General features: G+C 43.9%; 1 protein-coding gene across 1 annotated transcript; it reads left to right on the top strand.

Annotated features, from left to right (window-relative positions):
- The first annotated feature begins 5,081 nt into the window (after positions 1–5,081).
- LOC116824891 (pantetheinase) lies at positions 5,082–15,929 on the top strand. The gene is made up of 7 exons (XM_032780507.1): positions 5,082–5,369; positions 5,443–5,573; positions 9,061–9,253; positions 10,395–10,686; positions 12,666–13,039; positions 15,217–15,387; positions 15,663–15,929. Exons 1-7 carry the CDS (start codon positions 5,157–5,159, stop codon positions 15,759–15,761), a joined length of 1,473 nt encoding a protein of 490 aa, XP_032636398.1. The 5' UTR covers positions 5,082–5,156; the 3' UTR covers positions 15,762–15,929.
- The last annotated feature ends 382 nt before the right edge of the window (positions 15,930–16,311 follow it).

Raw genomic sequence — 16,311 nt, 5'->3', positions numbered from 1 at the left:
CTCTTTTAAACTCAGTTACTGCACACTATGGGACCATAAGTGATTTGAAAAAAATCACAGGAAGAAAGGGAGAATGGAGGATATGTGGATCAGTAGGAGGGGGGAAAACATCAAGTTTAAGATAGGGTGAGATTCCCCATACCATGACAAAGAAACCTCCTCTGTAAGGAAAGGCTTGAATAAGGGTTGTGATTCTGGATTCCAAGATTCGTTCTGTCTCTGAGAAATTTGCCTTGTTGAACCCAGTTTCTTTCTGTGACACCAGACTATCAACAGTCTCTGTTTCCTCAGGACAAGTCAGGTCTTAGCATGCCACACTAATCAGGTTTTCCTGCTTCACTTTAAATCAAACTAAATAGTGTCAAGCTCTTAGGCTAACGCCGAAGAAATATTCAAACATACCACTCCATAAGCTCAGTTTATACAAGTTACTGAGCCCCTTTTGTCTTACTAGGATTTGAAGGGGCTCAACTCATCACTGTATGTGCTCCTCAACCTTTTAAGGCACCATTCTTAATCGGGAAAACCACTGTCTGATACTTGTCATAATCTCCACATCCAAGGGCAGAGATATGAAATGACTTGCCCAAGATCACACAGGGTATCTGTGGGAGAGCAAGGAATTGAACCAAAATCCTTGAGTCCCACTCCAATGCCTTAACCACAAGACAGTCCTTCTCTCCTCAGTGCAGTAGGGGCTGGGTATTGCTTCTGAAGTATGGGTGATGCTAAGCACTCCTGTATTCACACCCTGCACACTATTGTAGTCTTTGTACAAAATATGCTTTGTGAGGTATCATTTGAAAACTAATAACTCATTGATCATTAATAGTCATGTGTGATATATGTATGTGATGGACATTAAGAGTTGTGAATATATGCTGGAATTATGCCTGAAGAGTGTGTAAACCAAGTATGGCAGAGGGACTTGTTAAACAGGTCTATCCTAAACAAAATAATGTTTACCTCAGTTTACATATAAGCATTAAACAAACTTATCAAGCTGACAAGAGGTGGAGGTAAACCTCACATTAACTAGTGGTGGAGAAGACAGCATGGCATGTATACCCAGCAGAAGAGAGAAGCTTGGTCTGGGTTTTAGTTTTCAGAATAATTCATTTTGAAGGCTTACTGGCATGGGCAGTGGATGAACCATGGGCTTGGGAAGGCTAGCTCCTACCAGCCTGCCTCTTCTGTCTGGGGCCCCATCCTTCCCACCGCTCTTCCCCTGCTGGAGCCCAGCAGCCCTCCCCCAGCCCTGGAGTGCAAGGTGGGCAGGCAGCACTGCCTGGCGTGGCAGATGGGTGGACGGGCAACTGTGTTGAAGTCTCTGGCTGATCACAGCCCCCAGCATGCTGGGTGGGCAGGCAGCATGGCCCCCAGCCCTGGGTGCGTGGGCAGCACAAACACCGGCTCCAGCCTTTCAGAGTCCCTGGCCGTAGGCTGGACCCCATTAGCCCCAGCCCGGGGCAAGGGTGCCGGAGCCCTCCCAAAAGTGGGGAGGGCCGGAAGCCCCCACCCGAGGTGCGGGTGAAGGCCGCCCCCTGCCTTGGGCAGGGACCCAGGCTCTCCACAGCTACCCGCACAGCTCTCCCCAACTCGGCTCCATCTGGGGGGCCTCAGAGCCGCAGCCTGGCCATGATAAGAGCCAGGCAGGCAGCTGTGGGGAGCTGCAGCGAACCCTCTACCTGCCCAGGAGTGGGGCTTTGGGGGAAGAGGAGGGGAAGCGGGCAGGATCTGCCTTGGTGAAAAGTGTACTGGGCCAAGCCCATGCACTTTCAAAAAGTGGGAAGGTTATGGCTCCCTGCATCTGAAGAAGTGAGGTGTTTTTTTTTATCCACGAAAGCTTATGCCCAAATATATCTGTTAGTCTTTAAGGTGCCACCAGACTCCTTTTTTATTTGTTTTTTTTTTGTGTGGATACAGACTAACTGGATACCCCTGATACCTGTGTCTTATGAAAATACAGACATAGCTATATTTCGCTGAACTGTCCGGAAGGGTTAGACATTTGCAGAACATGCAGTTTGGGGGAAGTCCAGGATTGGGGAGTATTGGGGTCACCCTGCAAGTAGTAACCAAGACTGGTAGAAGCCAGAGTGGAACAATGGGACTGAAGACAGGATGATGGGTTCAGGAGCCACTGAACCAGAGCTCTCTAGTACACAGACAGAAACTCAGGGTGTGACCTGCAGCTGTGACGAAGTGGGGGTTTTCTTGGGTTTTTGTCTTTTCCAGGGTTTGCATGCACAGGGGGTGGGACTCAATTGTACCTGGGTGTTATTGGTTTAACGAGGTGAGGGGAGAGGGAGTTGTGGTTACAGAGGACCGGAGAGGGACCAAGCCCAGGAGACACAACCGGTTGGCCAGTGGGAGGACAATGGGCTGCAGAAGAGAGGACCCCGGTGACCTGACCAGCCGGTTCCACAGAGGAGAGCTGCGAGGAAAGGGGACTCAGGCCTTCCTGTTTACGATCCAGCCTGTTTACCTGGAGAGAAGACAATGGACTGAGGCGGGCTTGAGGCCGGGGATATCAGAGACCCAGCTGGAAAGCAGGGGGCTCAGGCTGGCGAGGGAAGCAGGCAGGGCCCACCTGGACGCAGGGGACTGGATGTGCTGTTATTGTGAGAGGCCAGGCCTGAGGCCCTGAGAGTTTCCTGTGCTGTGTTCAACTCTCAATAAATCCTCCTGTTTTATGCTGGCTGAGAGTCACTCTGGTCTAGAGAACAGGGTTGCATCAGCCCCTTTGGGGTGAAGAGGCCCAGGGGGTCCAGAGGTGCGGACTCGGAGGGGCCACGGAGAGACAGATGTGCTAAAGCTCAGAGAGGTGCGGCTCCAAGGAGGTAGAGGGACCTGACCCCGAGAGAGAGTGGACCCCCGAGAAGGGCTGTCTCACTGAAAGGGGCACCCCCCACGGACTGCACAGGGCCAAGTGTGGGCACGATCTGTGAGTCCGTGACACATGCTCATAGGCTTGTTGGGAGCTACAACAGCAAAGCAGTGTGAGGCAACCAGAGCTGCGGGGCAGGTGGTGACACAACTTCTGACTGCTCTGAACTGCACTCCAAAACATGACAGTATGCATAACCAAGTAGTTTGAAAAGTGTGATCATTTCCATAAATATTTGTCAATTTACCCTTTAATTCTGTCTATTTTTGTTCAACTAAAACACTTCTCTTCAGCCACATATTAATGTGTGTCAGGATTCAGGCACTACAACAGAGCTAGTGTCCGGGCAACCTAATCAGTACAACCGGCCTGCAGCAGATGGCCTGATTGGCTGGAGAGGCCAGCAGGCTGGCTCTTAATCCAGCATCAGCAGCTCCTCGCTGCCTGCTCAGTGCTCATGCCCAACACTGTGACTGCTCCTGTGTTACCTGTTTGTTTCAGTTCCTCACCTCCAGTTTGACCTTCAGCTCTAGTTTCTGACTGCTGACTCTGGCTCCACACTTAGTCCCGATGGTTGGTTTTCTGCACCTGCTGTGACTACAAGGCCACCCTGTCACCTGGCCAAATGTGAGGAGCTACAGCTGGGGTTCTTAGTTTTCCATGCCAATGGGGAAAAAATGATCTAATTTCAGGGAAGCTTCCAAGTTACCTTACCAAAAACATCAGGAAATATTAGTTGCTTCCTTTTTAAAGGATCATATCTGCAGCCAAAAACTGAACAGCTGACATCCTTCTCTAGACCTCTTGTTAGCAATAGTGTATCTAAAGTAGTGCTGAACATTTTAGCTGCAAGCACAAAGACAAACTGTGTTCGACGCTGCTTTAAAACCACGATCGCCGCTGGTTTTGTTGTATTCTTAATAAGGTACAGAGAGCTTATATTTAATAACAAAATTTATTTAAAATTAAACAAGGCATGACGCAGCAATGACAGCCTGCTCTAAGCTTCAGCCACTCACAGTCTGTTCTGTCTCCTGCAGTCCAGAACCCTTCCTTCCAATACTGGAGATGAGCAGGAACTGGCTATTTAATTTCATGGGAAAGTTCACATTGCTAAAAAAATTCATTTTGAATTGGAACAAGAAGTTGGAAATGGAATATTTTTGCACAGAACAGCTTTTTTTTTTAATTCTGGGAAGGGAGAAAACCAGCCAGGGAGCTGGCCACCCAGACAACCCATTAAAGGGGGATCCTGGGAATTGAGCAGATTGCTAGAAGCCTGGCCAGCTGGCAGGCAGGCTGGCAAGAAGCCAGGCAGGGAAAACTAGTCAGTCAGTTTGCCTGACTGATTTTGTTGCTAGTTTCAGTGGAATCAACACATTCCAGTGGGATTTTGTTGAAACAGCATTATCCAAAGGAAAACTATTTGTCAGAAAATTTCTTGACCCGCTCTAGCCAAAATAGAGGCTGAACTTTGGTCTCTGCAGTCATTCCTTGTAGATTTAGCTGCCCTAGTGTAAACAAAACTAAAGAGGACAAACTCTCTTCATTTTGCTCACTGAGACTGGGACTACTCACGTGAGCAAGGTGAGCTGGATTTGGTTCAAGATGTATTTAAGTTCCCCAGCTATGTTTAAAAGAGCAGCATAAATTATTGTTCAAATGTTGGCCTACTCTAGGTCAGTTTGGGCTCCTGACAGCTCTGTGTTCTTGGATCAGTTCTGAGATGCATTCTGTGGCCTTCCTTGTCACTTTACATAATGGAGTGTTAGTGATTATTCTGAGGGCAGCTGGTACAAAAGACAAGACAATATACAATTCAAACTACTACCTGTGTGAATTGCACGTTTGTCTAGTATCAGCCTTAATGAGAGTTGGACTGGACACAAAGTACAAACCTGGCACAAATTCTACTCTGCACAAATCTGCTGAAGTCAATGGAATTGCAAGTTATAGCAAAGCAAAATATGGGCCACTATTTCTAGACAGATGTCATTTAGTGTGTTCCTTTAGCACAGTTATTCTCATGTCAGTGATTCAGTGAATATCACTTCCCTGTTTAATTGTGTAGATAGTTTGTTGTTATAATATGGTTTTTTTTGGCTGTGGTAATCTTATTGCACAATGCTGTGTTTTCCCAGATAATTTCACAGAGAATTGTTGCCAAAGTAAACTAAGAAGAAAGCTGGACTTTGCCACTTGCCTTCTTTTCTCCTTTAGCCTTCAGAAACTTGCTCTGTTTTTCATTTACCACTGAGCTTCAGCAATGATCATGTTCCAGCCTCACGTATATGCTACGGTTTTTATACTCTCAATCCTTCAGGCCTTTGCCTTGGACAGCTACATTGCAGCAGTGTATGAGCACTCTGTTATATTGCCAAATGTCACTGGGAGACCTGTTTCATCTGAAGAAGCTTTGACACTAATGAACAAAAATATGGGTGTTTTGGAAGGGGCCATCAAAGCAGCAGCCCAACAGGTATTGACTCTTGATTTTCTTGGTTATTTGCTTTGTTCCTAGGGGCAAGTGCTTAATTTAACTGTTGTTTCAGGGTGCACACATCATTGTGACTCCTGAAGATGGCATTTATGGCTGGGTCTTCAAAAGAGACACCATTTTCCCCTATCTTGAAGACATCCCAGATCCACAAGTAAACTGGATTCCATGCACTGACCCTGAAAGGTATCCCTTATGCAGTATCTTCCAAATAGCTTTCAAATACTGTGTTAATGGTCTGAAGAGAAGTGGATTAATGAGAAATGCAAAAGACCTGAGAGGTCTTTTGAATTTGCCTCCAAGATTATTGTACACAACAGTTAAATAACCTAATGTCTACAATGTCCTGACTAACTGAACAGACAATTCAGCTAATGATAAGCACTTTAATAACCAGGCAGTCAGAGGCACCATCTTTCTGAGTTGCCGGAGGTGCTTGAACCCTGCTCCGCCCCAGGCCCCATCCCCACTCCACCCCTTCCCCTAGCCCCCCACTCTGCCACTTCCTTCCCTGCTCCACCACCACCCCATCAATTCTTCCCCTGTTCTGCCCCTCCCCTGACTGCACCCTGCCCTTGTCCTCTCCCTCCCCAGTGTCTCCTCCATGCCGCTGAATGGCTAATCACTGGCACTGGCAGGGAGGGGGAAGCAGCTGATTGGTGGGGCCCTCCGGCTGGCAGGACCTGCTGGGGGAGGAGCTGATGGTGGGAGGCTGCACCTACTATTTTTTTTCCGTGGGTTCTCCAGCCATGAAGCACCCACAGAGTCAGCACCTATGCAGGTAGTTATCAAGATGAACTCCATAGTTGAGCAGCAATGCACAACTCTGGGTGAAAGGTTATGAGGTAACATCATTAGTATGTTTGGAGAAGATTCTGGGCTAGAATTTGCCAGTTCCCATTCTAATCTCCTTTTTATATATTTTTCTGAACACAATTTATATATGAGTTTATCGGAGATTACCATGTGATTGAGATGCGGCGTGGGGAGTAGCTGGATGGGAGATTTCTAAACAACATCAATGTGCTCCAGGAAGTTGAGTTGATAGCTTTATTATTACTTATAGCACCTAGAGGCACCAATCAGATCAGGGGCCTCAGTAAGAGCTTGTCCCTGCCCCAAACAGGTTTTTCACCCTAAGTTAAGACAAGGCACAAGTGCGTACCAGGCTGAGGGAATGGAGGAGGGAAGGATAACTGCAACTGTGATGGGAAAACAGGGCTGCATAGGCAAACTGCAGGTACAGTTTTCAGGGTTTGTTTGTTTATAAAGGTATTCTTGGCAATTTACTCTGGTAGAAGAGGGATTTCAAGGAAGACAGAGTAGTGGCGTTACAAACTAGGTCAGCCAAGGTACTGGGCATAAGAGGCAGCATGGAAAAATGTTCGTAGGAGAAGCAGATAACATGGGTTATCAGAACTAGCATTGTTGGTGGAACAGAGGAGGCAAAGGGGTAACATAAGATACAAGTGCAAATATGGAGCTTTGCAGGTTGGGGGAAGCTATGAAGAGCTTTAGAGGTATGTATAAAAGATGTGTACTTGTTTGTGTAGAAGGGGGAACTAGTAGAGGAGGGGAAGTAACAGGGTCAAAATAACAGTAACAATAACTTCTCCATGGAAGTGTAACACACATCAGCTTGCCGAAGTCTATGTTACTGAAGTCAGAGTTAAAAGTTTGCATTATATTTAATTGTGAGGAATGGAGTGTGTGGGGGATGGGTTACTGAGCATATCGGAGATGTATGAGACTCATGCATATGGAGTGGAGTTTCTTAGGCTATGTCAGCACGGAAGCTGATAGCATGCTTCCCAGTGCAGGAAGACAGACGTGCTAGCTCGGCTTGAGCTCGTGATCTAAAAGTAGCAGAGTGGCCACAGTGGCATGGGCGGTGGCTTACTCTAGCCACCCACGTATGTTGCCAGGGTTCGGGTATGATTGTACCCCTGGCAGCTGATTGACGGTCCCAATGAATGTGCTATATGTGTGGTGGGGGCTACAGTATATTAAATACAACTTAACTGGAGCTTTCATTGCTTTCAAGGTTTTGCATGGCTGGTTATTGGTCTTAACCATCTTTAACTGGTTTTTAACTAACTTTTTTGTTTGTCGGAGCAGACAGTTTGCCTTTTGGTATGTAAGCCATGCCTCTGAATGGATTAGAATATTTGTGAAAGGATTAACATTTGTATTAGTTTACATAGGATCTCACTTAAATCCAATTTGTAAAATACAGGCTCCTTATAGAGCCAGATAGCCTTTGTGTATAATTTTACATGCACTTCTGTCCTCATTGCATGAAAGACAAGACTTTTAAAGATGAAGGTTATGTGGGATTCTACCATCCCCTAGGCTCTGGAATGACACCAAGTAATAGATCATAGTGTTCCCAGATATTGACCTCTCAAGTCTGTTGTTATCAGCCTGCTGAAGGGGTAAGGAGCATGATATTTCAATCCTGCATGTGTCCCAAGATTCATGAGGAATTCTCAGAGCATTTGCACAGTTCCAGGGCATTTGTGCTGAGGATCAGCCTCTCCACGCTACTACTACAGCTCTCTCCTATTGGTGCTGCTGACGCAGAGTAGCACTTGAACTCTGCCCCATGAGCCATCATCTTGGCTATAGTTTTAATTGGTTTTTGTAATGCATTATATTTATAGTGACAGGTAAAGGTTGCTGCTGATGTTTTGAAGATCATCGTAAAAACCAGCATATGATCATACATGTGAAGAGAGGTGCACTGTCTGGGGAAGCCATGAAAAATAAAGAGAGCAGGCCCTACTCCTCCATTCCTTCCCATTAAACAAAAAGCACGTCAAGGAGAGGGATTCAAAATGCATTTCTTAGTGTTAAAAAATTATACTGTAATACAAAGTTGAGAGAAATTTTTTCAGCAAGTAGATTTAGTTGAAAAATGCATTTTTTGGTACTCTGAAACTATTCACAAACTCGACAAATAGTTACAGCTAAGAAAAACAACAATTGTTTTGATAAAGTGAAAATGCTTCATTCCTACTTTTCATTTCAAAATAAATTAAAATTTGGCCAATTTAAAACACGCACACATGCATACATGATGAAAACACCCCAACAAGTCTGAATCGAAATATAAAACTAAAAATTAATTTTGAGTCCACTCAAAATGAATCAAAAACATAAATATTTCAAAACTGGTTTTATTTTTTTCAATTTGATGACAAATTTAGGAAAAAATTGATTTTGTTTCAAATTGACCTGAAAAATCTATGCTACATTCAGCTCTATGGTAATAGCCCCCGTCCGGTTTCAGGCAATCATGGTAGGTGCTATACAAATACCTAGGGAGATGCACACCCTGTTCCACGCAGCTGACATTCTAAGGCCTCAATCCTGCTAAAGGATCGCTGAGGACAGACCCTTCCACCCATGCAGAAGTCCACTGAGGTCAAGAAGCTGTCCATGAATTCTGATAGCAAGCCTGCACAGCTCCAATGGCAGGGTTAAAAAATAAGCAATATCTGTCGGAAGGCCTTCTAGTACTCAGCTGCTCCATAACAGCTGCTTCTCTAAATACCAGTGTTCCATTAAAATAACTTTGAAGCCTATTTTCTCATTTTTTCAGCTTTGAATTTAGTTTGATCCTGGTCCATTTTTTGTTTTGTGTATCTTCCTTTTGCCAAAAATGAACTAGATTTGCTCCTGCGGCAGTGCAGGAAAGGCTCAGCTGCATGGCAAGAAACAACTCTATCTATGTGGTTGCCAATATTGGAGACAAGAAGCCGTGTAATTCCAGTGATCCCAAGTGCCCCAGCAATGGACACTACCAATACAATACTAATGTTGTCTTTGACTCAAAAGGGAAATTAGTGGCACGCTATCACAAGGTAAGAAATAACATGATACTGTTCTTTTCTGTCAGTCTGGAAGAGAAATCTCTCAAGGTGTCAACATTTTTAAATATCAGGGGGTAGCCGTGTTAGTCTGTATCTACAAAAACAACAAGGAGTCTGTTGGCACCTTAAAGACTAACAAATTTATTGGGGCATAAACTTTCATGGGTAAAAAAACCTCACTTCATTTTTAAACTGCATTGGGAGGATTAGTTGAAATGGGATGGGGGCAGGAGAGTGCTGCTAGGCTGGAAGGTGTTAATGGCTGTCATCAACCAGTTCTTTGATCTACAAACAATTGCAAACTTGGTTAAAGCTGGAGTACTTGTGGCACCTTAGAGACTAACAAATTTATTTGAGCATAAGCTGTAGCCCACGAAAGCTTATGCGCAAATAAATTTGTTAGTCTCTAAGGTGCCACAAGAACTCCTGTTCTTTTTGCGGATACAGACTAACATGGCTGCTACTCTGAAACCTTGGTTAAAGCTGCCAGCTTTCTAACCATATATCTCCCTTTATCCCCTTCTAGTTTTCCTGATTTTCACCAAAATCAATAGGGTTCTGATCACTGGTGCCTAGAACATCCCCTGAAATTTTGGAGTTGATCTAGTGTGGTGTTCAAAAGTTATCGCATAATAAACAGAGAAATACCATTGAGTAGAATGTTAGATCAGGCTTCACTCAACCAGTTATTCGAGTGGACCTGGAAACTTAGGGTATGTTTACACTGCAATAAAAGATCTACATTATGGCCGCAGGGTTGGACCAAATCAGATGACTTCGACTCAGGCTGTGAGGCCAAAAATTGCAGATGTTCAGATTGGGCTCTGAGACCGCCCCCTTGTGGGGTTTCTGGCCCAGGATCCAGCCCAAGCCCAAATGTCTATGCTGTCATTTTTCTCCCACAGCCCAAATTCCGTGAGCCCGAGCTAGCTAACCCAGCCTCTGAGATTTGGTGCCATGGATCTTTTATTGCCGTGTAGATGTACCTTTACATGTTCAATATGAAGGCTTTTAGAATTTTTTTTTTTTTTTCAGTAATGCAGGTCACCTTTAGCAGTTTTATAAAATGTTTCCAGGCTATTGCATTACGTACCTTTTAACAATTTTTTTTTCCTATGGTTTGTTTTGTCAGTATAATCTCTTTATGTCAGAAACTCAGTTTGATTCCCCCAAGGAGCCAGAGATTGTCACTTTCAACACATCTTTTGGAAAGTTCGGCATTTTCACTTGCTTTGACATACTTTTTCATGACCCAGCTGTGACTCTGGTGAGCAAATTACATGTGGATACTGTGCTGTTTCCCACTGCTTGGATGAATGTCCTACCACATTTGACTGCTATTGAATTCCACTCCGCCTGGGCTATGGGGATGGGTGTCAATTTACTTGCGGCTGATACACATAACACCAGCCTGGCTATGACAGGTAATTTGCTGTTTGGGGTAAGGTAAATAATCTTTTGTAATTCTGGATCTTTAGTCTGTATCTCTTCTCTGGGATTGTTTGATGCTGCATAATGTATTTCCTCTGAAGCCAAAAACCCCTGTGGTAACCTCATTCCTAGAGGGCACAGCAAAACTTACTGTGTTTTTGGTTTTTTTGCTTCTCCCCTTCCTAGCTTCTCAGGAACTTCCTTAGTTCTTTCTACTGACTTGCTATGTATGAACAAAATCTTGCAGCTCCTTTGCTTGGCTTCCCTAAGCTGTTAAATCTAGCTTTTTGCTGATAAACAGTCCTCTTCTATCTCCTTTCTCAATACATGTCACCCTCAAATGCTCTCTAGTTCAACTAGTTCATACAAAGTTTTCAACAGCTAAAGAACAAGACTCCTTTTGGATTACTATAAAATACAGTCATAACACTGGGTAATAAATGAAAACCAGCATGCAAGATTCCATTTATACAACCAAATATAAGACTAGTTTGTAGCACCATTCAGCAATGTTCAGACCCTTAAAACCAAGTTGTCAGGGCTGTCAAAGGAGCACTGTTCCTCATCCACTTCTTTTAAAAGAATGTGACTTTGTGTTTCTGAGAACTAAGCAGATGGAATATGACCTTTTAGCCAAGGACCACATTTATATTTTGAAACCTATTAGATCTCATGCATGCACAATTTCAGGGTTGGGTTACTGATCATACTCTCATTGTCTGAAATAGAAGGGATGTCTCCCAGTCTTGCCCTCAACTGTGATAGAGGGCTTATCAATCTAGCAGATAAAGGTAACCAGATCCAAAGGGTGGAAGTTGAAGCTTGACAAATTGAGGCTAGAAATGAGGGCAATTTTTTAATTGTGAGGGTGATTAACCATTGGAACAATTTACCAAGGATTCTGATGGATTCTCCATCACTGGAAATCTTTAAATCAAGATTAGATGATTTCAAGAAGGTATGCTCTTCTTCATCCCCAGCTGATGGACTTGATGCAGGAATTAAAGAATGGAAGTCCTAAGGCCTATGCTTTGAAGGACCTCAGACTAGATGGTGATAATAATAGTGCCTTCTGGTCTTAAAATCTGTGAATATGGGATGCTTGTCATAGGATTCATCCCTTGCATAGAAACTCTTACACAGTGCTGACTGGAGTGTCATGCTGAGAACGTCTGATATTTTGTCCCTCATGATCCATTCTGATTGGTAGAGGTGAAGAGCTTCAGGAAAGTATATAGGTGTGGCATGGAATCGAATACTCTAATAAATGGTCCAGTCTCTCACCAGGATTTGGCTTTATCTGGTCAGCCAGATTCCCCTAATGTGGAGTTCTCAACTGGGATAAAGCCAGCATAGCCAGCTCCTATGCCATCCCCATCCCAGCCCTGGGATAGGGCTGTAGGGTAAGTGTGTTGGTCTCCGGCTGTTCTCGGCTGGTGGTTGGCCCTTTTGGGTTTGTCATCAGCTAACATAGGTCAGAGCAGCCCTCAAGCTGCTCTGTTCTGCAGTGGGGTCAAGCTGAGCAGAGAATCAGGGAGCCAGAATTGGATTCCTGACAGCACTTCATGCTGCCATGCCCATCCCCCTTCTGTTGTGCTGAGGAGATCTCAGCCACAGTGGTGAATCTGGCCCATTGTCTCAGTAAGAAAGCCATGTACCCTAGGATGACCAGATGTCCCAGTTTTATAGGGACAGTCTCAATATTTGGGGGTTTGTCTTGTATGGGCACCTATTAAACCCCAACCTGTCCCAGTTTTTCAGACTTGATATCTGGTCACTCTAATGCACCCTGTCCTTTCTCTAGGAATTGTAACAAAAGACTTGTGTTCTTAAAGGTTTAATTTTGGAGGTTAATTTTTGGTAATGTTCTAAACACCATCATAGAATAAAACAGCATTGGGAAAAATGAAAAGGACAATATCATTCAAATGGCTGATTCTTTTGGACTGAAAATTCTGCCTGTCACTCACAGGGAGTGGTATCTATGCACCTGATGGACCCAGGGCATTTCATTACAATATGGAAACAGAGGACGGTCACCTCCTGGTTGCGGAACTGAGTTCACTACCTCGTCTTTCTCCCACCTACCCTTCTGCTGTTAACTGGAGCGCGTATGCCACAAGTGTCAAACAATTCTCACCAGATGACCATAATTTCAGTGGAGTAATTTTCTTTGATAAGTTCACCTTCACTGAACTCACTAAGCCTGAAGGAAATCGTACAGTTTGCCAGAAAGACCTTTGCTGTCATTTTAGCTACAGGATGACAGAGAAGCAAGAAGATGACGTTTATGTGCTGGGTGCTTTTGATGGCCTTCATGTTGTTGAAGGAGAATACTATTTGCAGGTAAAGCTTACTTTCGGGGACATGTGGAATACTTCATATATATGTTTATGAGACTTCTTTGCATGGGAGATGCTTTTGGATCCTGGGAGAAGAAAGGGACAATTGTATTTTCTCATGTTCCACTGCATGGCCCTTTGGTTGCTAGTGATGAGTTGATCCTGTAATTTCTAATGAGTCTGCTTGCCCTTCATGCCAAAAGTACCAAGTCTTGGAATGGCCCTGGGTACAAACTCAGAGTTCATGTGAAAAGAGGGACTTGATCTTATATGGTAATAAATTATTCCACAATATAATGGATCTTTATATTCTCCACCCCTTTCTCTCTCTTCCTCCCCCACTCCCATTCACTTCACCATTTGCATTGTCCACTATGCTGTTTTAAAGACAGACTTCAGGATGGTAAGTAGCAGGAAGATGTCTTTAAGATGCTGCTAGAGACTTTGAAAATTGGAATGCAACAATCTTTTTCTGTCTCTTTCATCAGAGTTGATCTTTATCTGATGATTATTTTTAAAATATCAGTTAATTGCATTCAATTGTACAAGACGTTTTACTCAGCTGTATTCACAAAGATTGAATTTTTTCTTATTTGCCATGTCATATCAATGAAGCATATATAAAGTAGCAAAGTTTTATTGGAAATGTCCAAGGTTTTGCTCTGTTAACCAAACATTTGGGAAAGACCGTGATTTACCATTAAATGCCATCTTGCTTGAAATATTAATTTGTTTAGTCACATTACATAATATGGACTGGCCTTTGTTTTTTTGAGCAAATCTATTGCATTGGCTAATTACTGACAGGTTCGTTTTAGATTTACTTTTGTCTACCTATCACCAACCACTTTCCTTACCAGTTGTCACAGATTATAATCCCATTATGTGTCTTGATGTTTTAGCCAACCTATATCTCCTTTGATATATTTTCAAAAAGTCACTTAGTTTGGTCCACTTGATAAAATTATTTTAGTTCTTGCTGAATGTCCAGTGCTGTGGACCAAGTCTTTTTTCTCCATAAAACAAGCTACAGCAGTTTGTGCTGCCTCATGTTTCCCTCTGATACTCATGAACCCCAATCTGGAGGGATTGTCTCTGGGAATAAAAGGCTAAGTCAGTCTCTGTACCCATTCCAGCTTTGGCATCTCTGCTGAGATGGCCAGCACAAGGGTGTCAGTTGTGGTGCTGGCTTTATGATGTAGACATCTATCCACCAGGGATTGGATGGAGACATCCAAATTAACTTCTGATAGACCACCAGGCAGGCCACTAAGTGATTTTGTTGCTAATAATGTATATAAGATTGTCTGAACTCTCCATCAAATAACTTGTCTTAGTTTTATTGGTAAAAGGTCAACTTTTCAATGGAGGAGTGGGAAGAACAAGTGGAAGCTCTTGATGTGGCTCTTAGGGAGAGCATAAAAAAGGGTCCAGGCCAAAGGTGCTGACTTTTAGTTTTCTCTGGGGGTGCTCCACCTTCACTCTTCCCTGAGGTCCAGTCCCCACTCTGCCCCTTCCCCCAAGGCCCTGTCCTCACTCTGCCTCTTCCTGCCCCTGCTTTGCCCCCCTCTCACAAGGCCCTGCCCTTGCTGTGCCCCCTCCCCTTAGGTCCCGCCCTTACTCTGCCTGTTCCCATCTCTGCTCAGCCCCCTCCCTGGACCCTTTCCTGCCCACTGCTCTGTATCCTGCCCCAAGCCCATCTCTCAACCACCAAACGGTTGTGGCTGGTGGGTACTGAGCACCCACTATTTTTTTCCGTGGGTGCACCAGCCCCAGAGCACCCATGGAGTCAGTGCCTACTGTCTAGCAAACTGGAACAGTCTAGGGTGGAATAGGACAAAGGAATGGGGACAAAGTGTCAAGCAGGAGCAGAGGTTTCCAGTGGGTGGGTGGATCTGGAAAGGCTACTAGGCCAAATCCAGCTGGTATAGAGAAACCACTGCCTTTGTATGCACTACGTGAGGGAGCAGAGAGCAGTGTGGAGAGACATGCTGGGGAGAGGAGCTGGAGAGCAGGAAACTTTTTGATCCAAAAAGTTGTTCCTGATGCATTAACTCAGTGCATCGTTGGCATAAGAATTGAGCTGAGTTGGTACCATCTGGTCTTGAGGAAAATAAAGTCAAATTTTACTGTTAGTAAAATGGTTCTCCTAAATGCGCGTTCCTTTTCTCTTTCCCATAGATATGCACGCTACTGAAGTGTAAAAGCACAGACCTGAAAACCTGTGGGGAGCCAGTGGCTACTGCTCACACCAGGTTTGAAGAGTTCTCTCTCAGCGGTACATTTGGCACTAGTTACGTCTTCCCAGAAGTCTTGCTCAGTGGGGTTCAGCTGGCGCCTGGCGAATTTCAGGTAGGAGAATGTCTTTGAGCTGCTTCAAACTAGCTTCACAAGGGTTCGTAGGGGAAAGTTACAAAATATTGCAACAAAGTCAAAACAAAGATATAGTTGGGGGGGAAAAGTATTGGGTGCTCTTTTGGTTTAGCAATTGGCCTCAGAAAGCAATTTGGCTTTGTATGTTATGGTTCTAAGAGTTTACTTAATTAAACTGTTTCCTCAAACTATTTAACCATGTAATATTACTGCTTTGTTAATGGTGTAATTTCATTATCTTCTTCTTCAACTAGGTATTAAGTGATGGACGTTTGATCAGTCAGAGTGGTACATCTAAACCAGTTTTAACAGTGACGCTTTTTGGGAGGTGGTATGAAAAGGACCCACCATAACCACACTAGATATTGTTATTTCAGAATAACAATGTCCCATAATGCATCATCGACCTAAACAATAACCTGTGTGTTGTTTCCTGTTATAATTGTGCTTTGTTTAGTAAATATACAACAGACTATTTCATTACTATCGCATATTGCAAAATAAATCAGCTGTGACTACTATTTTATGACTACTTATCTTTTATCACTATTGAATAGCAGTTGCCTTTGTCTCACTGACTTCTGGAATTTGTTTTTTCTAGCATGCAAAAAACTGAGCGTTATGTTAACTGCATATCAAAATACTTACATATTTTATAATTGTAGATAACTATGGGATTAATAAATAAAATAACTACAGGCCTGATCCTGCATAATAAATGCCAGATAGAAAGACACACAAATGCAAGGAATAGAACTCCCAATATGCCGCCCAAGGATATGTGGCCTGTTCACTTCCTGTCTTTCCTATTGTGAGTCCAACACTCGCCATGCTTACCACAGCCCCTTCCTTTCGCAGTTTCTCCATGACCTTCTGTGGGCCATACCCTCATGCTCTCTGAAC

The sequence above is a fragment of the Chelonoidis abingdonii genome, chromosome 3 (genome assembly GCF_003597395.2).
Source record: "Chelonoidis abingdonii isolate Lonesome George chromosome 3, CheloAbing_2.0, whole genome shotgun sequence".
In the NCBI taxonomy this organism is placed as follows: domain Eukaryota; kingdom Metazoa; phylum Chordata; order Testudines; family Testudinidae; genus Chelonoidis; species Chelonoidis abingdonii.
Note: the sequence above shows the minus strand (reverse complement) of the source record. Positions and strands in the feature narration are given on the sequence as shown.